At 39.9% G+C, this 23,125-nt stretch overlaps 1 protein-coding gene across 1 annotated transcript in view; it reads left to right on the forward strand.

Annotated features, from left to right (window-relative positions):
* The window catches only part of LOC126470685 (dynein axonemal heavy chain 7-like), a 762,325-nt gene that overhangs the window by 707,920 nt on the left and 31,280 nt on the right, over positions 1–23,125 (forward strand). The window contains exon 33 of the mRNA XM_050098686.1: positions 16,420–16,728. Coding sequence (XP_049954643.1) covers positions 16,420–16,728 — 309 coding nt within the window. The remainder of the gene's footprint in view (positions 1–16,419; positions 16,729–23,125) is intronic.

Below are 23,125 nucleotides of genomic sequence, written 5' to 3' on the forward strand. Positions count from 1 at the left end.
TGCATGTTCAATGATATTCTATTAATCTTTATTAGTAATTCTGAGTAGTTTTCATGTTGTCCAGCTTCTGCAGGATCTCTACTTGTTCTTGCAAAAGACACATTTCTCTTTTTCTTACACATCATACTGTAATCCCTCTAGTGATCCATGGTCTCTTACATTGCTGTTTAATGTCCTTTTGATTGGCCTATGTGGAAACTTATTTTCAGATAATGATATGAATTTATCATTGAATACATTAAATTTTATGTTAGCATTTGGTTCATTATAAATTTCATCCCAGGTCATCTCTTGTGAACTATTCTCAAAAACATTTTTGCTGAAGTCGTCAATTATTCTAAATGATTTTTATTCATGAGTTTCCATACAGAAAAGCACTATGTTATTAATCCTGACTAATTATGTGTTATGATCAGAGAGAACATTTGTTTACCAGCTAAACAGTTATTTTCTTGCTTTGAACCTTACCAAGGAAAGCATTATTAGTTTGACTCCCTCAGTCTTCATCCCCCCATGTTGGAAGCTTTTATTACTGAGATTGAACTGTAGTATCCAATTAAGGTTTCCAGCTCATTATTCCTATCAGAATCACTTAGAAAATCTCCATTGAATTCTTCACAGATTATTAACTGCTTGCTTCTGTCTGACAGATATCACAGTAAGAAATCAAGACTCCTCATAAACAGTTCAAAATTTCCCAGTAGGTATCTGTATACCACTGCAATTGAAAGTGAACTATTTTTCGGTACTCGCTTCTATGTGCAGATCACCATAAAATCTACTTGTCTCAATATTTTTGAACTTGTATTCTGTATTACCATATGTATCAACCCCTCCTTTTCCCATATTTGTTCTGCATGAGTAAGCTGTTAGAGTGTAATTATTTAAATGTAGCTTATCTAACCCTGTGGTTATGTGGTGCTGAGATAGGTGCAGGATGTCTATCTTTTCAGAATTCTCTAAATTTTTCAAACAGACAAGAAGCTCTTCTACCTTATTTTTCAGACCACTAATATTGTAATAATAATTTTATTGCCATCCGCCCATTACATCAACAGACAATGTAACACATGTTATACAACACAATTGATAATTTAAGAGAAATAACAATATTATATTACAGTTGAAAAATTCATTTATGTCATAGAATGGATAGGTAACTAGTCAGTCATACAGCATTTGTTTGAATGCCTGTACGGGTAATTCTCATACAGATTGTGGAATCTTATTAAATAATTTGTGGCCCATGAGTTCATAACTGTTCAGTGATTTTGAGAGTCTGTGGTATGGGGTATAATTGCATCTGTTGCCTCTTGTTCTCTAACAATGGACATTTTCTCTGTATTTTGCATCTGGTAACTTCTTTTATGTGTAAATAAAAATGTAGTATATTTATAACTGTATTAGTCATGATCTTTTGTTCACAAAACAATAGTTTACAGTGTGCCTTGTAAGAAAAATGAGTAAATACCCTAACATCTCTTTTATGCCTACAACTAGAGCTCCCCCATAAAATAGTACCATATGTTAGTATGCTTTGGAAGGAAGAAAAACAGGATGTTCAGACAGACTTTTTGAGTACACAGTCCATAAGTCAGCTTAACAGAAAAATTACTCTCGCCAGCTTAACACTAATACATTGTACATGTTGACCACTAGATAATTTATTGTCTAAATATACCCACAAGAACTTAAAATAACTATGATCATCTGATGAAGCTTGTCTTTCAGACTAAAAACCATATGCTAAGTTTTGTTGTCATTCAATAAGAAGACATTTGCTTTAAACTAGTTGGAAGCTTGTTCCATTGTCTACGCAACTTTTAAGGCTGCTGAGATTATTACTACAATGAAGAAAGGTTGTATCATATGTATATAGAACTGAACTAGACTTTATAAAAGATGGCAGATCATTGATCATTATTAGGAACAAAAAAGAGCCCCATATGGATCTTTGAGGAACACCAACCTTAACTTGTTCTATTCTCAACGTTTCCTTGCCAACACAGATAAGTTCTGTAGATACAATTTTAAAAGTTTAAGGCTGTTGCCTTCAATACCAAGGAATTCATTTTTTTCCAGACAGGGTTGTGCCCTGCACAGTCAAACGCTTTACTTAGACCACAAAAAGTGGCTTGAGAAAAGCTTTTATCCTCAAACACTTGATGTATTTATTTGACTACAGAGTCTATAGCATCAACCATTGACAAATTTTTCCTAAAACCATACTGTGATTCATTAATTATTCCTATATTTTCAAAGTAAACATATAATTGTTGGTAAATTACACATTCCTGTACTTTAGGAAAAGCCAGGACTATAGAAATTGGCGTGTAACTTGAAGATGAGTCAGTATCTCCTTTTTTATGTATTGGAACTAACCTAGACACTTTTAGCTCATCAGAAAAATATTCCTCAGCTATGCACTTGTTTATACAATATGTTAAGGGATACTCAATACAATCTATTACTTTCTTTAGTATGTTACAAGATATTTCATATATATCTACACTATCTGATGGCTTTAGCAGTTTTACCATTCTTAGGACAAGACTGAGAGACCTCAGAGAAGGAAGACATCTGCGTATTAGCCAGTGGTTTACAGCCAGTTTTTGGAATAATCTGTGATGGATTACTATTCCTACTTCTTCAATTGATTATGTGATATTCTCCTGCTTTATTTCTTTCTTGATTGTCTTTGGTGTCGATGTACTGCATTGCTGCACTGGCTGAAAAATGGAGAGTGGAAGATCAAGACTGACTACTTTAAATGATGTAGACGACAGGTACACATTTGCATTTATTTTCACTATTCACAAACCCCCAATATACACAGTTAATATGGCCAGTGCACTATTGGTTAACTTTTGATAAGCCTCATTAATAATTTGCAGGCATATGTCATCATAATTCTACAATAGTTTACTGTTGAATATTTATGAGCAGTAAAAACTGAACCACACATTTCACAGTCTTTCAAATAAACTGAACAAACACTGTCATGGTTTTAACACATGGACTGTTCCACTTATTTCACAGTTAAGTGGATGCATTGTTGTTGATCTAACAAATACAAGTTCTTCATCTGAAACTCGAGACCAAAAATCGGACCCTTATACACTACTGGCCATTAAAATAGCTACACCAAGATGCAGATGATGAATGGGTATTCATTGGACAAATATATTATACTAGAACTGAGATGTGATTACATTTTCACGCAATTTGTGTGCACCTCTGGCCGTAATAATGGCCTTATACACCTGGGCATTGAGTCAAACAGATTTTGGATGGCGTGTACACGTACAGCTGCCCATGCAGCTTCAACATGATACCGCAGTTCATCAAGAGTAGTGACTGGCGTATTGTGATGAGCCAGTTGCTCAGCCACCATGGACCAGACATTTTCAATTGGTGAGAGATCTGGGAAATGTGCTGGCCAGGGCAGCAGTCTAACATTTTCTGTATCCAGAAAGGCCCGTACAGGACCTGCAACATGTGGTCGTGCATTATCCTGCTGAAATGTAGGGTTTCGCAGGGATTGAATAAAGGGTAGAGCCACGGGTCATAACACATCTTAAATATAACGTCCACTGTTCAAAGTGCCATCAATGCGAACAAGAGGTGACCGAACGTGTAACCAATGGCACCCCATACCATCATGCCGGGTGATACGCCAGTATGGCGATCACGAATACACACTTCCAGTGTGCATTCACCGCGATGTCACCAAACACGGATGCAACCATCATGATGCTGTAAACAGAACCTGGATTCATCCGAAAAAATGACGTTTTGCCATTCGTGCACCCAGGTTTGTCGTTGAGTACACCATCGCAGACGCTCCTGGCTGTGATGCAGCATCAAGGGTAACCACAGCCAAGGTCTCCGAGCTGATAGTCCATGCTCCTGCAAACGTCATCAAACTGTTCGTGCAGGTTGTTATTGTCTTGCAAACATCCCCATTTGTTGACTCAGGCATCGAGATGTGACTGCACGATCCGTTACTGCCATGTGGATAAGATGCCTGTCATCTCGACTGCTAGTGATACAACGCCATTGGGAATTTAGCATAGCGTTCCATATTACCCTCCTGAAACCACCAATTCCATATTCTGCTAACAGTCATTGGATCTTGACCAACGTGAGCAGCAATGTCACAGTATGATAAACCGCAAACGCGATAGGCTACAATCCGATCATTATCAAAGTCGGAAACATGATGGTATGCATTTCTTCTCCTTACACGAGGCATCACAACAACGTTTTACCAGGCAATGCCTGTCAACTGCTGTTTGTGTATGAGAAATAGGTTGGAAACTTTCCTCATTTCAGGACATTGTAGGTGTCGCCACCTGTGCCAACCTTGTGTGAATACTCTGAAAAGCTGATCGCTTACATATCACAGCATCTTCTTCCTGTCAGTTAAATTTCACGTCTGTAGCATGTCATCTTCATGGTGTAGCAATTTTAATGTCCAGTAGTGTATATCCTCACAATAACAGGAACTGAAACTGCACATTGTTTGATGTTTATAGAAATTACAATTAAAACTCCCTTTATTATTTCCAACCTTACTCTCTCCTTCTCTTCTTCCTCAGCAACCTCCTCTGTGGTCAAAACTCTTAATGGCAAATCTATTTCAGTTTGCACACACTTGTCCATACCTTCCAGAAATGATACTACATGCCTACTTCTGTTGCAATTAAAACTAAACTTACCACTACCAAAATCAATATTTACACACCATTTGCACAAGAAATTAGTCCCAAATATTACATGAATGCTGAGAGTTTGAATTACCAAGAAATTTATCTCCAACAGCTGTCCTGCCAATTCCACAGTTAATAGTACGTCTTGTTTCACACTTTTTGATAGCTTACCAGTAGCACCAATAATGTTTATTACAGAAACATGCATCACTACTATACCCCCTGTGTTCTTAATAGATTCAAAAAATGCCTGTGAAATGACATTCAAATCACTACCACTACCCAGTAAACACTTATCATGTATCCCTTGTACACTTGCTGTTCCTATAGGATGCCACACAGTTCATTTTTACTTACCATGAGATCTTCTTTATACAACAAATCCTCATTAATCCTTTCCCTGGAAAAACTATCATCCTGCTTACCAAAATAATTATCAGACATGGTCAAATGACTGATAGCATGAGATTAGGTTAGATTAATACTTGTTCCATAGATCATGAATACGACACTTCGTAATGATGTGGAACGTGTCAGGTTAATAAAAGATGTCTGTACAAGATATTACATTACACAAAATATTGCATGACACTAATGTTTAAGTTTTTTTCCCTTAATTTATATCTAAAAATTCAGCCAATGAGTAGAAGGAGTTGTCATCTAGAAATTCTTTTAATTTATTTTCAAATGTTAGTTGGCTATCTGTCAGGCTTTTGATGCTGTTTGGTAAGTGACCAAAGACTTTTGTGGCAGCATAATTTACCCCTTTCTGTGCCAAAGTCAGATTTAACCCTGCATAGTGAAGATCATCCTTTCTCCTCGTGTTACAGCTATGCACACTGCTATTACTTTTGAACTGGGTTGGATTATTAACAACAAATTGCATAAGTGAATATATATACTGTGAGGTTACTGTGAGGATCCCTGAATCCTTAAATACACTCCTGGAAATTGAAATAAGAACACCGTGAATTCATTGTCCCAGGAAGGGGAAACTTTATTGACACATTCCTGGGGTCAGATACATCACATGATCACACTGACAGAACCACAGGCACATAGACACAGGCAACAGAGCATGCACAATGTCGGCACTAGTACAGTGTACATCCACCTTTCGCAGCAATGCAGGCTGCTATTCTCCCATGGAGACGATCGTAGAGATGCTGGATGTAGTCCTGTGGAACGGCTTGCCATGCCATTTCCACCTGGCGCCTCAGTTGGACCAGCGTTCGTGCTGGACGTGCAGACCGCGTGAGACGACGCTTCATCCAGTCCCAAACATGCTCAATGCGGGACAGATCCGGAGATCTTGCTGGCCAAGGTAGTTGACTTACACCTTCTACAGGACGTTGGGTGGCACGGGATACATGCGGACGTGCAGTGTCCTGTTGGAACAGCAAGTTCCCTTGCCGGTCTAGGAATGGTAGAACGATGGGTTCGATGACGGTTTGGATGTACCGTGCACTATTCAGTGTCCCCTCGACGATCACCAGTGGTGTACGGCCAGTGTAGGAGATCGCTCCCCACACCATGATGCCGGGTGTTGGCCCTGTGTGCCTCGGTTGTATGCAGTCCTGATTGTGGCGCTCACCTGCACGGCGCCAAACACGCATACGACCATCATTGGCACCAAGGCAGAAGCGACTCTCATCGCTGAAGGCGACACGTCTCCATTCGTCCCTCCATTCACACCTGTCGCGACACCACTGGAGGCGGGCTGCACGATGTTGGGGCGTGAGCGGGAGACGGCCTAACGGTGTGCGGGACCGTAGCCCAGCTTCATGGAGACGGTTGCGAATGGTCCTCGCCGATACCCCAGGAGCAACAGTGTCCCTAATTTGCTGGGAAGTGGCGGTGCGGTCCCCTACGGCACTGCGTAGGATCCTACGGTCTTGGCGCACATCCGTGCGTCGCTGCGGTCCGGTCCCAGGTCGACGGGCACGTGCACCTTCCGCCGACCACTGGCGACAACATCGATGTACTGTGGAGACCTCACGCCCCACGTGTTGAGCAATTCGGCGGTACGTCCACCCGGCCTCCCGCATGCCCACTATACGCCCTCGCTCAAAGTCCGTCAACTGCACATACGGTTCACGTCCACGCTGTCGCGGCATGCTACCAGTGTTATAGACTGCGATGGAGCTCCATATGCCACGGCAAACTGGCTGACACTGACGGCGGCGGTGCACAAATGCTGCGCAGCTAGCGCCATTCGACGGCCAACACCGCGGTTCCTGGTGTGTCCGCTGTGCCGTGCGTGTGATCATTGCTTGTACAGCCCTCTCGCAGTGTCCGGAGCAAGTATGGTGGGTCTGACACACCGGTGTCAATGTGTTCTTTTTTCCATTTCCAGGAGTGTAGATGTCTGCAGGATGACCGTGGGTGGGCTCCAGCAATTATTCTGATTACACGTTTTTGAGCAATGAATACTTTTCTCCTCAATGATGAATTACCCCAGTATGATGCCATTTGAAAGCAGTGAATGAAAGTAGGCATAGTTAGCTAATTTACTGAGATTCTTATCACCAAAATTTGCAATGCATGGTCCTCTTCCTCATTACTACTCTCAAACTCTAACTCTTCATTAGGCCTAATATTATCTTCCTTTAATCTTTCTTTACTTAACATATTGTGATCATTATCAATTATAAATTCAAATACTATTTTGTCTCTCTAACTACATATAACAGCATGTCGAATTTTCTAGAAACACAAAGGTGATACCCTTAGATGACCTGTATAAGGATATTATTACTAGCTTACAACTATCAATGACTATACGAGTAGCTTCAAATTTCTGTTGATTACACAGATACTTCAGGTCCAACCTATTAATGGAGCAACTGAGTGACTGGTTGATATAGATTGCAACACCCATAAAAAAAAGATGAAATATGCTATCCTTATTTTTCTGTGCATATTTAAACATTCTGTGGGGCTATTCTGTTATTTTGACTTCTTTCAAAACAGGGTACCTGAATCCTGATAAAACTTTATGTATCTGAGAATAAAACACAGAAATTATTAAAATAAATGACATACATTGGTATTCAGGCAACAAAGACACATAACAATAATTCCTTTTAAAGTGCAGGCATGAAATGAGTGCTATCCATGATCTGTTCATTTGGAAACCCTCATTTCAGTTGAGCAAATTGTTTGTTAATTGTATTTCTACAGCTTCCTTTCACCAAGAGGATGAGTCTGTCACAAGTATCTTGCCTTTCCCCATAATCCATGGAAACAATCTTACATCTAATATACAAGTTCTTTTTGGAGAGGAAACTAGTACTCTAATCAATCCAAGTGTACATACAGACACAAAAGAAATGGTAAACAATGTTCTCAAAAGTAACACTGACTGATTTTTGACAAATGTTCACACCCTCCATTTTAAAAAGACGTAACATGTTCAATTCCGACCAGCTAGGAGTACTGCACCAATGATAAACATAACGCATGGTGAGAAAATTATAAATAGGTTGGAAACTCCAAAATTATTAGGTGTTTATATTGATGAGAATTTATAATGGAAATAACACTCTTTCAAACTCCTAAAACAGCTTAGTTCAAACCACATTAAACTACGGAAAATCCAGGATGGAATATGCTAAAGCTTTGTTCGCCAAAAGCTTATTTTCTGACAGTCTTTTTATTGTGACTATCTGTGACTCAGCATCGCTATTATATGGTAAGTAACAACTTAGTTCAGCCAAATTTGCACTTAGAATCATTGCAAATGTTGGGGGGAGACAAATCAGTATGTTGACATATTTTGCTTATTGTCATTCAATAATGTCATATGGAATAAAGTTCTACTGTAACTCATTTTTAAGAAAAAAGTTTTCATTGCTCAAAAATGTGCTGTAAGTATAATATGTGGTGCTCACCCTTAATCATCTTGTAGACATCTGTTTAAGGAGTTGTGCGTTCTGACTACTGCCTCACAGTAGATTTATACTCTCATGAAGTTTGTTGTAAACAATACACTACAGTTCAGAAGAAACAATGATGTTCATAACTACAGCAGCAGAATGAAAAAAAAATCATTACTCCACATTAAGGTTGTCTTTTACACAAAAAGGGGTGCACAATGCTGTCAAAAAAATTTTAGTCACTTACCTAGTGGCACAAATTGTCTCAGACAGAGCAAAGTGAAATTTGAAGATAAAATTAATAAGTTTCTCCTTGACAACTCCATCTGTTCCGTAGAATAATTTCTATTATTGTAATCTATAAAAGGTGATTGGCAGGAATTATTGACTCACATCTGTATATTTAAAAAACAAAATAAAACTTACAAACGGTCAGCATGTAGTCATATTTATAAATTAATTTGAAATGTGAATGTAAGTGACTCACTCCACATCATTAAAATTTATTGTGAAGCATGATTCATGGTAGATGAAACTAGCTAACTAAGTAACTAACAGCCAGCAGAAATACAGTGCTAAGCCATGATTTGTTGGGATGTAGAAGGTGGGTATGTCTCTGATATTTGTAGACAGTTATTGTACAGTGTGAACTGTTTGTCTGATGTAATTTTCACCACACCAAGAGTTAATTTCATTAAATACCCACCTTTCTTAATAGCAGATCACGTTTTACAGATCCCAGAAGAGCTACTATCTTGGCTGTGGGTGGACGATCATACCCACTTTATTTGTCTTCATTATTTTGGCAATTTTTGAAGATATATTTCCCACATATAGTAGAAAGGCCATAGACTTTATATTTATTTCTTCATGGTCTTCCTTTAGTTATTCTGACAATTTCTCTCAAAGGTCTCTCGTAATCTGATGTTTTGTATGTCCACTTATCCCAAATACCTCTTCAAGTTGCAGCAGTTAAGTCTGTAGGTGGGACTGTGGTGAAAGCTAACATTGAAGTTGTCTGAGTTATGCTATCTGGGTATGTGAATACATGAAGCATGACCTCCACATTCATAGGTTGTGGAAAGACAGTAATAGAGAAATTGGGAAGTATATTTACTACCAGGACCAGTATATGAGGGGCTTGAGGAACAAAGTTCATAATTTTGTTATTTAATAATAATAATAATAGCTTTATTCAACATCGAATGGTACCCTACACATGTACAAAGAAACAGTAATGATTGCAGTTATTTGTACAATGCACAAGACACATTCTTCTGAATACAACATTAATTTACAACAAAATTACAGTAAGATGTTTACTGATTTCTATTTACATAATTTCACAAAGCATTTGTTGTTCTTCATATAATTATGGTACTCTTCTAATGTGTAGAAAGGGTGGTTTACTAAAAATTTCTTAAGCTGATGTTTCAGTTTAACTGTAGGAAAAGTCATGACTGCACTAGGCAGTGCATTAGCTAATTTTATACCTGTGTATTGAGGCCCCTTTTCATAAAGTGCTGTTCTGTGGCTGCTGATGTAAAATCTTTCTTTATTTCTAGTATTGTACTGGTGGAAATCCGAATAAGTGTTTTGGTGCAGCCTTTTCACAAGCAATATGGCTTTTAGGATGCATGTGTTTATAACAGTCAACACCCCTGTTTTTGGAAACAAGTTGCGACAAGATTCCCTATATTTTGCTCCACAGATTATTCTCACACCCCTTTTTTGAAGAATGAGTAGCTTATATAGATTAACTTTGGTTGTTGCCCCCCAAATTTCAGTACCATATTTCAAGTGAGAGGAGAAAAGAGCATGGTATGCAGTCTTTAGGACTATAATGTCTTTACAGAACTTGCTAATAGTACTGATTGCAAAAATATTTTTTGACAACTTAGTTGCTAGGGAGTCAATAAATGTGTCCCATTTCAGGTTGCTTTGGATTGTTAGACCAAGGAATTTTACACTAGACTCTTTCTTTACCAATTCTTTGCCAAGTTATAATTTAATTTCATTGTTCAAAATTCCTTTGTTAAACTCCATCAAACATGTTTTACTGGCACTTACATTTAAGTGGCTTTCATTACAAAACTGAACAATTTCTTTTGTTACATTATTACACATTATTATATGATACCTTTTTACACATAACGGACATGTTATTGGCATACAGAACAGTTTTGAAATTTATAGTACAGTATTTAATATCAAGAACAGAAGGGGGCCCAACACAGAGACCTGGGGCAAGCCATATTTTATGTAAGTGATCTCTGATTTGTAGACACCACTTTCCGTTTTAAGCAGAACAAACTGTTTTCCACTGCTCATATAACACTTTATTAGGTCATAAGCAACACCTCTAATGCACATGTTCCATAGCTTGTTTAATAGGATCTCAACATTTACACAATCAAAGGCTTTTTCCAGGTCTAGGTATACACCTGTCACATGTTCCTTGCTTTTGATACCCCCTAATACCTCTTCAATTAGTTGAGCAGCTGCAATTTAACTTGTCATAATTTGATACTGGTGAGTACATGGAATAATCTTTGGATACTGTTGCCATGAATTAGACACTTTATTTATATGAATTCAATTAGTACATACACAATACTAAGAGAACACTTGAGTCCAGAGCACATGAGAGAAGACAACTGTTGGAACAGAAAGACAAAGACAATCATTTTTCTCATTGTTTCTAATACGATTTGGCTGTCAATGTTGATTTTGGCCATCAATGCCATCACTGGCTAAGTAAAACAATAAGTGTAAATGACAACATTTTCCATCAGTACCATCAATAAATGAATTTATTAACAATCATGATTTACACCTGTTTGCAATCCTCAAATGACAGCTCACTGTGAAGTGTGTAAATACACATTGTCCCTTTTAAGAGTACTCTGTCCTGATGTCAATTATGCATTGATGAACTTCATAAGGAGCTGTCACTTGAGAATGGCAAAATGGCAGAAATTGCAATTCAGATAGAAAATTTAGTCATTTCAAAAATATTGTAGGACTGTGGATACAACCAACCAAATAATGTGGCCTAACAGTAAATGGATATTTACTTGACATTCTTTCTTTGCCTATATGAGCACTATTTAAGTACAGGAACGGAAATTTTAAATTCTGAAGATTATAAATTAGAAACTTCCTACAGTAGAAGCATATGGAGAAAGGAGGAGATGTCATGCATGTGAAAAATAATCACAAATGGAAAATGATAGATGTGAAACAATGGAAAATGCAGGATGGAATAATTACAATGTTACAAAAAAGATAGATAGCTACTCACCATATAGAGGAGACACTGAGCTGCAGACAGTCACACCAAACTACTGCTAAATATATGAACTTTCGGCCAGATGGCAAGCACACACATACATGACCAGTGTCTCTGGCAACTGAGGACAATGCAACAACTATAAGTCATGTGTTATAAAAGCAATCAGACTAGTAATGGCCTCACAATAGACATCTTTGGAAGGAATCTGCAAGCCATCAGCTGGATAGAGCTGCTGGATAGAGGTGTATGCGGCAGTAAATGTAAATCCTAAATTTAATGCTTTACTATAACAAAATGGATTAAAGTATCAAGAAATATGTACATTTTATGTAAAATATTTTTCTTTAATGAGAAGAGTTATTTAAAAAATTAAAGGTATGCCTCTCATTTCAGAGTTTAATAATTTTGAAAATAAAATCAAAAGAGTATGGAGCATAGTTAGAATCCATTTTTAGGAGTGTTTGTCAGGGAACAAAATGATTTAGTAATTAAAGATAATGACCAAATGATTTATGACACCAAACATATAGGAAGCCTCTGTATAGGTCATTTTGTAAGTTTAACTGAGTAATTCAGTACAGACAGTTCAAACCACCCAAAGATGTAAACAACTATCTATGAGCAGCACTTATTAGATGAAGGGGATCCAAAAGCCAATCAGTTCCAGTCATTCCACCAGGAAGGAGGTACACGGCTCGTGTTGTCTGTAGTTCAACCATGCATAGACAGTCAATACTGAAGTTTGATCACATCTGCATTGTTACTTTGTGCCAGGAAGGGGTGGCTCTCAACAAGGGAAGTGTCCAAGTATCTTGGAGTGAACCAACATGATGTTGTTTGGACATGGAGGAGATACAGAGAGACACAAACTGTCAATGACATGCCTTGCTCAGGCCGCCCAAGGACTACTACTGCACTGGATGACTGCTACCTACAGATTGTGGCTCGGAGGAACCCTGACAGCAAAGCCACCATGTTGAATAATGTTTTTCGTTCAGCCACAGGACATTGTGTTATGACTCAAACTGTGGGAAATAGGCTGCATGATGCACAACTTCACTCCTGATGTCCATCGTGAGGTCCATCTTTGCAACCATGGCACCATGCAGTGCAGTACATATGGGCCCGACAACATGCCAAAAGGACAGCTCAGGATTGGCATCATGTTCACTTCACCAATAAGTGTCACATATGCCTTCAACCAGACAATCATTGTGATGTGTTTGGAGGCAATCCAGTCAGACTGAATGCCTTAGACACACTATCCAGCGAGTGCAGCAAGGTGGAGGTTCCCTGCTGTTTTGGGGTGGCATTATGTGGGGCGGATGTATGCTGCTGGTGGTCATGGAAGGCACTGTAATGGCTGTACAATACATGAATGCCATCCTCTGACCGATAGTGCAACCATATTAGCATCATATTGGAGAGGCATTCAACTTCATGGACAAAAATTCGCACCCCCATCGTGCACATCTTGTGAATGACTTCCTTCAGGATAATGACATCACTTGACTAGAGTGGCCAGCGTGTTCTCCAAACATGAACCCTATCAAACATGCCTGGGGTAGATTGAAAATAGCCGTTTATGGATGACCCACCAGTCACTCTGACGGATCTATGCTGAATTGCCATTGAGGAGTAGGACAATCTGGACCAACAGTGGCTTGATGAACTTGTGGATAGTATGCCACAATGAATACAGGCATGTATCAATGCAAGAGGAGGTGCTACTGGGTATTAAAAGTACCAGTGTGTGCAGCAATCAGGACAACCACCTCTGAAGGTCTTGCTGTATGGTGGTACAACATGCAATGTGTGGTTTTCATGAGCAATAAAAAGGGTGGACATGATGTTTATGTTGACCTCTATTCCAGTTTTCTGTACAGGTTCTTAAACTCTTGGAACTGAGGTGATGCACAACTTTTTTTGGTGTGTGTAATTGAAGTTCCATTTTCATAACACTGTAACAAAAGAACCACTGTCCAGAATGATGTTAAATTTGAAGAGAATATTATCAAAGAAGGTGTAAGTGTTATGAAAACAAACAAAAAATTAAAACTTTCCCTTTAGATAGTGCTGTAAGAATCATAACATAAATGGGTTTGCCTACAAATGACAGATGAATAACAATACAATTACTATGGTGTGTGTTGTACATTAAAACAACCACACTGTGCAATGTGCATGTATACACAACATTTGTGGCACTGTTAGCTAGGTAAGCCCATCCACCACAGCAGGGTTGTAACACATCAGATGGGAAAAAATCAGTCTTTAATTCTCCTGAGACTGAAAACCACATTAAAAGTAACACTGACATCAGCCTTTAACTGTCCTGAGACCAAAAAACACAAAAATTAAGAATGAAATTGATTTTTAATTGTCATGACACTGGTACAATACATGTTTAATATACTGTCCAACATTTTCTGCCACAAGTTGAAACTGAGACAAAGTGTGTTCCATAACAGATCAAAGTATGTCAAGGGTCATATTAAGAATGTGTTGCACAGTGAATGCCTGCAGTTAAGCTATGTTTGTAACTGGAGCACTGAACACAGCATCTTTCAGATAACCCCACAAGCAGAAGTCAACTGGATTAAGGTCAGGTGATCTGGAGGCCCAGGTTGTAGGGAAATGATGGCTGATAATTCTAGCATTTCCAAAATGCCTCTGCAGCATCTGCTTCACTGGCTGTCCAATGTGCAGAAGAGTATCATCTTGCAGAAAAATGATCCTAGCCACACATTCACAGTACTGAAGCATCTGGATGAGATTTGTATACAAAAGAGTCTCATAGCATTTGCCAGTGATGATAAAGGTAACAGAACCCACAGGACCCATCTCCTTGAAAAAATACTGCCCAATTACAAACAGGGTTGTCAACCCACACCACACAATTATCTTCACAGAATAAAGCAACAACAGTTGATGTGCAAGTGGATTTTCCATTGCCCGTTGCAGTAGCCACTGGAAAGATCACGGGAGGCACACATCGGCACGGCGTGTCATGGACGGTAGTTGCCGCAAGTAGAGTCCCGTCCACCAGAGGGCATGCGAGGATTCGGACGCGACCTCTGCCGGCGTAACAACAACAACAACTCATGCAGCATGGGCCGTGTCCAGTGAGTTAACATCGGGCATGCCTAGGACACAGTCCCGGTCTATGCTAAGTGAAGTGCGACGTAAACGTGAACAGTGTTACTACACCCATACTGTATTCTGCAGTTCTGGGTATTGACATGTCCTTGGAGATCAAAATGGGCTTCATCTCTCAATAGAATGTTCCGTTGCCATTCATAGTCTGCTTCCATGCAAGCAAGACACTTTAGAACAGATGTTTGTCTTACTGGCTGGTTAGCATGCAGCAATTCCTGAACATGGGAAATCTTGCATGGATATCAATGCAGGATGTTTTGTAGAATTTTATGCACTTTGCTCACAGGTATATCCAAAGTTTGGGTAATTCCCCATGCAATGCATGTTTGCACACTTCCACTCAAAACCTCCTGTAATGCTGTCATCACATCTCCTACTGATGTTCGATCACCTATTTTCCTTGCTCTGGTAGACTGCACTTTAAAGGAACCTATCTTCTAAATTTTAATATCAGTTTCTCCACGCCTTTTGCAAACATTGGAGCAATGCCTTTTTCTGTATCCATGTGTAGAATTTCTGCAGAGTTACTAGCACACAGGCACCACTCTATTAAAAGAGCCTTACCAGCAGTGCGTGATCCTACATTGAGACAGTCATGCTGACTGTCTCTGACACAATCTGAGGCACAGCTGCATATTGCTTGTCTTTTATTTTGCATATTCTGTCACTTACAGTGCCAGCTAGTTGTAAAACATTTTTTGATAACATTTCCCCCTTCTTTGATAATATTCCATTCAAATTTGATGTCATTCAAATCAGTGGTTCATTTTTTACAGCATTTTGAAACTGGAACTCTAATTATAATCAACCTTTATATAATGACTTTTTGAGGTATTATAAGAGATGGAGGAAAAGTTCTCTTTGTTGATAACAGTAACATTATCATCATTGATAAAACACCAGAACTTCTATTAGAGAAAGCAAATGGAATCTTGGATAATATTTATGACTATAAACCATCTTCACTGAAACACTTGTTGGTCAATAATTTGCTGCTCTTAGACTCATAGTTTTCATTTATGTCACAGTACAAACACTCCATGTATTTATCACTTACACATCTCATGTAAACAAACCCTCTTACTACAGCTCTAAATGTTTTGAAGAGAGTTCTGGAACATCCACTAACACTTAATATGACAAATAACTGTCAAATATTTTAACCTAGAGGTATATGAAGCCATTCAAACCAGTTTCATCTTATTTTTATATGAACAACCTATACACCCAAACGCAGATAAATCACAATTATTGAGGAAATAACAGTGCAATAATTTGTATTTTTAGTTCATGTTTCTTATTCATTGATATTAAATAAATAACTTTCAGATATATATGTTCTTGATTAATGCTAATGAATTTCTTTGCTTTACAGATACCAGATAAATTTGATGAGAAATATATATATGATAAGTATCCAGCACTCTATCAAGAAACCATGAATTCAGTACTGAATCAAGAAGTTGGACGTTTCAATACTCTGTTAAACACCATTAAAACTAGTCTTCATACACTTCTAGATTGTGTTAATGGTTTATCATCCCTCACTTCTACATTTGAAGATGTTATCCTTTCCTTGGTGGAGAATCGAGTTCCTTCTCTCTGGATTAAAGCATCATATCCCAGTGTGAAACTACTAGGTAGCTACATCTCAGATCTGCAAAAACGTGTAAATTTTTTTAAAGTAAGTAATCATTACTCAGAAGATTATTCAGTTATTTATGTTAGGGAAATTTTCATGATGATATTGGTTTTTGTTCATTGTTTCCATTCATATTAATGACATGCAACACTAAGAGGGTAAAAATTTATATGCACTATTTGTCCTCATACTTTGTGAAATTTAGTCTTGGAGCACCACCACTATATATTAATTACACAGCTCATAATTATATCTGGCTCCATATTCCTCTGTTATGTCCCTGAGGGTAAAAATTTATATGCACTATTTGTCCTCATACTTTGTGAAATTTAGTCTTGGAGCACCACCACTATATATTAATTACACAGCTCATAATTATATCTGGCTCCATATTCCTCTGTTATGTCCCTGAGGGTAAAAATTTATATGCACTATTTGTCCTCATACTTTGTGAAATTTAGTCTTGGAGCACCACCACTATATATTAATTACACAGCTCATAATTATATCTGGTTCCATATTCCTCTGTTATGTCCGTGAGGATAAAAATTTATATGCACTATTTGTCCTCATACTTTGTGAAATTTAGTCTTGGAGCACCACCACTACATATTAATTACACAGCTCATAATTATATCTGGCTCCATATTCCTCTGTTATGTCCCTGTTTCGTTTTGAATTGTGTCTGTTTGTAATTACTGAATTAACATATTTTAACTCCATTTAATAGCAGTTCCACCGTCCTTACATTGAAGTTTGTATGGATATTCTTTGCACACAGAATATGTCAGGAAGACTTATACTGAACCGATTGTCTATTGTCACACAAAAATGAATGAATTGGAGGGAGACAACAGCAAGTGTGCGGTACCACCCAGTGGTGAAACGTGCTGCTGAGTACAGTATGTTCAAGTTGAAATGCTGGTACACAACCCATGCCACCTAGATCCTTACCTCCAGCACCAGCTTTTCTGAATTACATTGATAGAAGTTATCCTTGCAACCAGGGCCATTTCTAACACTAGGCAAGACTAGGGAGCAAAATTTTAGGTTTGGCAAAGGGTGGAAAAAATTAATTTCAAACAGAGTTAAATTGAGCAAATGAGGACAAAAAATGAAAAAGATGAGAAATTAAAACATTGACTGTTTACAAAAGCATATGCAACACTTACTTCATAAGTCCTTACTTACTCTGATGAAAGTAAACACACTTCCTCTACCTATTTGTCGGCTGCTGCAGGCAAATGACGACAGTAGTAGTTTATCGTTCCCAGGAACCTAAGGAGCTCTTTGTATGTGGTAGGGAGTGGCATGTATAAGACTGATTGCGCCTTAGGTTCAGGGGTGTGTATACTGGTGGCCGAGACTGTGTACCCCAAGAATTGGACAGATTGTTGGTGCAGTTGCAGTTTGTCAGTGCTGATCTCCATTCCATTTGATGAGGGAGCGTCCTTTACTATCGTCATGTGGTGTTCATGATCTTGTGCAGATTTGCTGCAGATCAGTATATCATTGAGATGTACTAAATAGAAGTCAAGCTGGAGTAAGAGAGAGTCAATAATGCGTTGTCACATCTGGGTGGTGTTTTTTAACCCAAATAGCATGAACTGGTACTCATACAACACGAAAGAGGTGCTAATTGCCTTTTTCAAAATGTCTTTGGGTACAACTGGGATTTGGTGATAAGCGTGTTTGCAATCTAGTGCGCTGGAAATTATAGCACCCACGAGTAGCTGAGTGAAGTTGGAACTGTTTCATATAGGATATTTGACCAGCACAGTTCTAGCATTCAAGCATCTGTAATCGCCACACATACAAAAGGAGCCGTCCTGTTTAGGAGTGAGGTGTATGGGTGACAACCAGTTATTATCGGAGGGATGTAAAATTCCCGCCTCAAGAAGTTCCTATATTTTCTGGCGAGCCGAGCATAACTTGAGTGGGTTAAGGCGACGAGCCTTGAGACGAATAGATGGGCCCTCAGATGTGATGATGTGGTGAACAGTTCCGTTCATGACGTTGGAAACTGAATGTTCAACGACTGCGCACAGGCAGGGTGTGGTGTCGGTTGATTTATTAGGGGCACATGGCTTGGAAGCAGCATAGTTGTCTGCTCAAGAGGGGAATGGCAGCGAAAAAGTCACGTTTTTGTTATGTTCGGCTAGCGCGGATGGAATTTGAGAGTACTGAGCATGAGGCGGGCACGAGTGGTGTGCATAGATGCTGACTATTGTCTGTAGTGTGCGAGAGAGGCGCGCTCAACGGTGGCGACGCTGCTGACACACATGGAGCTATGGAGCAAGCCTTGTGAGGAGGTTCAAGAGGGGGGAAATGTTTATCAACACACTGGGCAGGCGCTCACGTGGTGGCACGGGCGTGGTCAGAGCTGGGTTAAGGCGACGAGCCTTGAGACGAATAGATGGGCCCTCAGATGTGATGATGTGGTGAACAGTTCCGTTCATGACGTTGGAAACTAAATGTTCAACAGCTGGATTTTCATGAGAGTGTGTGTGTCAGTTTGTGAAACAAGTGAGAGATGGGACACACCATTTGATGGGGGTGGGGGAGGCAGTGGTAACACTGTGTGGTTGCGACTGGAGTCTCATGAGATAGGTATGGTGTTGCTAACCTATGTGCTGTTGTCAGCAGACCTGTCAGGTGTGGCAGATGCAGGCTCGGGTGTTGGCACTGCTGAATGGTGTGATTAGATGTACGCTGTAATTGCACAAGCTCGTCCTGTTGGGTGCAATGCGATATTGCAAAACGGCATTCTCACAGCGGAGGGCACATGTCTTGGCACTTTCTGCCAGGACGTGATTCACAGTTGCACATGACCTGCTCGCATGAGCCACTCACTGATGCACTAACCAGTTAATGGCGTTTACACTCGGAGCAGGTGGTAGAGCACAGTCACATGGGATGTGAGAGTTACAGGTGTGGTGAAACAGAGAACCTCAAATGACGTTTAAAGATGATAAGAAGTCAATTCCCAGGATTGGTTCTGATGTCCGCCACATGGAAAATCCAGGGGTGGGAGATTCCTTTAGAGAGGCAGAGTTGAAGCTCGACAGAGCCGCAGGTCTCGAGTATTGATGAGTTCACGGCTCACAGGAGAGAGCGTGTGCATGTGAGGGGGCATGTGACCATCAATTTAGGTATGACTGAGACATCAGCCACAGTGTCCACAAAGAAGTTGCAGCTCAAAGAACAGTCTTTGACCTAAAGGCAGCCATTTGACAGGACAGAGACATGGATGGAATGTAGCAAGGGGTTGGCGCATATCGGATGATTGGCTTTTCGGATGCTTGCATAGGGGGACGGCACTTCCTTGTGTAGTCGCCAAATATGGTGTGGTACCAACAGTGAGGGTACGTTGGAAGAGGAGGTGGTCGATCATCCTCTACGTGTTCAGTTTTGTACTGCAGGGTAGTAGGTGCAGGTGCAATATACAGCGGCTCAGTGGGCGGAGTGTGTGCATGCCGAGTGCCAGGTGGCGCTGCAATCTGGGAGGCCGAGCGCAGCCTGCCGCTGCCTGCAGCTGGGAGAGGTACCAGTGCAGGAGTACCAATCTGTGGCATGATCTCCTGCTGGTAGCACTGGTGTGTGAGTGACTAAAACTGGTCAGCCATCTGCAGGTGCAAACTGATGGATTCCAGGGCGTGGGGGAGGAGATGAACCTGGAGATCTGCAGGCAGGTTTGATAACCACACCGACCACAGGGTTTCGTCAGGCATTATCTGCTCAAGAGGCACAGCTGGTGCCAAAGCTCAGATAGGGTGCAGGCACTGAGATGTTCCTTGTGCAGTATTCGCAGAATAACCTCTTGTGGGGAACGCGAAAGGTGATTGATGATAGTCTGTTTTGCGAAATCATACTTTGAAGTTAGCGGCGGCATCAGAAGTAGGTTGCAGATCAGGTCTGTGTGGCCACGCGTTTGAGTCATGAGGCACAGGAATTCTGAATCGTCATCAGTAATGCGGTACAGTTCAAACAAGTTCTCCAATAGTGCAAACCACATTGCTGGGTTGTCCTCAGATGGTGCGGGCAGGGTCGGTAAGCGGCCTGATGGTGGCAACGAAGGTGCAGCTCATTCCATATGTGAGTCCCTTGTATCACTCATATGACATGGATGCTGGGCTGGCGCAGTTGACACAAACGGCACTGTGTAAGGTGCAAGCAAGCAGTCTGTCGAAGCAGATGAGAATGGCACCAAAGCATTAGGAAATGAGGCTCTATAACTGTCCGTTGCAACATTCACAGTGCAGAAGTCCAACATGGAAGGCATGGCTTGCACCATCTGAAAGGCGAGTGTGTGAATGGCTGCAGATGAATGCTCCCTCATTACACCCTATCTCAGTTACAAGATACCAATCATAAGCTACAATGATCAAAAGCCACACTTTCTGAATTTTACTAGAGGCATTCCCCAAGGACTAGCACTTGGGCCACTACTGTACATAATATCCATAAATGACATGCCCAGCAATATACCATGCAAATCTGTCCTTTATGCAGATGATACAACTTTCATCAATTCTGGTTAGGACATAAATGAACTGAAGGAGCAGAGTAAAGATTCCCTCAGGTTATCCAGTTTTTGGTCTGAAGCCAATGAGTTAGCTATTAAATATGAAAAGATTGTAAACATTTCTTTCATTTTTTCCAGTGCTGATGTTGAGTCCATGATAACAGTAAACTACTGGAGCATCCAAGGAAATATTCCAGAATTATTGTTAGGAACAGAAAGCTTGTTGAAACCGGAAAGGAACAGCAGCGAAATCCTAAGTTCAGATTGGAATATTTATCATCAGAATAGGTTGTATCCGGTGGTAGTGGCATATTTGCTGCAGTAAAAAATTACATAATATCTAGCAAGGTTAACATGGATCCTGAAAGTGAACTAGTCTGGGTGGAGTTAAGCATCTAAGGTCAGTCAGAAATGGCAATCAGATGCTTTTATAGACTGTCTCATTCAGGACCTCTAGTGATAGAACACTTCAGAGAGAACATGCATAATGTCATTAACCTTTCCAAATCAAGATGTTAGAATAGGGGATGGCTTCAACTTGCCAGGTATAGATTGAGAGTCTCATGCTATCAAAACTGGTGCCAGAGACATGGATTTGTCTGACATTATTGTGAATGAACAGTCTGAATATTACCTTGAGGAGATAATTTACTCATTAAACATAGAATACATAAAATATAAATCTCAACACCATAGTAATTACTAAAGAACATAAATACATGTCATATTGTCCAATACAAAGATAAATCTAGTTTTTATCCAATCTAACTAAAAGCCTGTCATATCGGCCGCCGCACAGCAGCCATCAACTTGGCGTGGTGTGCTACAACATGCTCAGCACACAGCGAGTACGATGTCAACAACTGGCACAAGTGAATGTGTCGTCGCGAGGTTAGGGGCAGCGTACACACCACTATCGATATGGATTACCCTGGCGACGCTGCCCTTGCCACCAGAGTGAGCTACCGTATAAAGGTGCCATCTACCAACACTCTGATTGGCCGGACCTGCGGATTTAAGCAAGCTCCCTGAGCCCATTTAACCTGTTCAATCTTCGCCGATGGCTGTGTTACTACCCGGCTGCTGGATTCACGACGACCGAACTGTACTGTGGGCACCCTGGCTGGAAACTTGAGACACGTCGGTATCGACTGGTTGGCTGTGGTTTGGACTTGTATTCTCTACTAGTGACTCTGTTTTCTCCTTGGCGCTACAGCAAGCAAAGTGTTGTGTAGTCGAACTTAAGTTTTGTTTTGAGTGACGGAAGGTCAAATAAATTTGGTTATCACGGAATATTTTTTGTGTTATAGTGCGGACATAACAAAGCCTAAGAGAGTTTGGTCGATCATAATACAGCCCCTCCTTTCAATCATCATATGAATGTCAAAATGGTAGATAACTGATCATGGAATAGAAAATCAACTATAATTGTTTAGTACTGGAAAGGCATCAGAACCAGATGAGATACCTGTAATATTCTACAAACATTATCCAAAAGAATTTGCTACCCTTCTGGCAGTAATTTAGCATAGTTTGCTGGAGCAATGAAGAGTGCATAGTGACTAGAAAAAGCACATGTTATTCCTGTTTGCATAAAGGGTCATAGGACAGATGCACATAACTATAGGCATATATCCTCAATCTATTGTAAAATTATGTAACATATTTTATATTCAAGAATTGTAACATTTTTGGAGAATGAAAATCTCCTCTACAAAAATTGTCATGGATTTGGCAAACAGAGATGTTGCAAATCTCAGTTCACTCTGTTCCTCCATGAGATCCATAGTGCTGTAGACAGTGGCACTTGGGTTGATGTCATGTTCCTTGACTTCAGGAAGTCATTTGACGCCACCCCACTCTGTTGTTTATTGAAATAAAATATGAGTTCACCATGTATAAGGCCAGATTTAC

This window comes from Schistocerca serialis, chromosome 3, assembly GCF_023864345.2.
Source record: "Schistocerca serialis cubense isolate TAMUIC-IGC-003099 chromosome 3, iqSchSeri2.2, whole genome shotgun sequence".
Taxonomy (NCBI): domain Eukaryota; kingdom Metazoa; phylum Arthropoda; class Insecta; order Orthoptera; family Acrididae; genus Schistocerca; species Schistocerca serialis.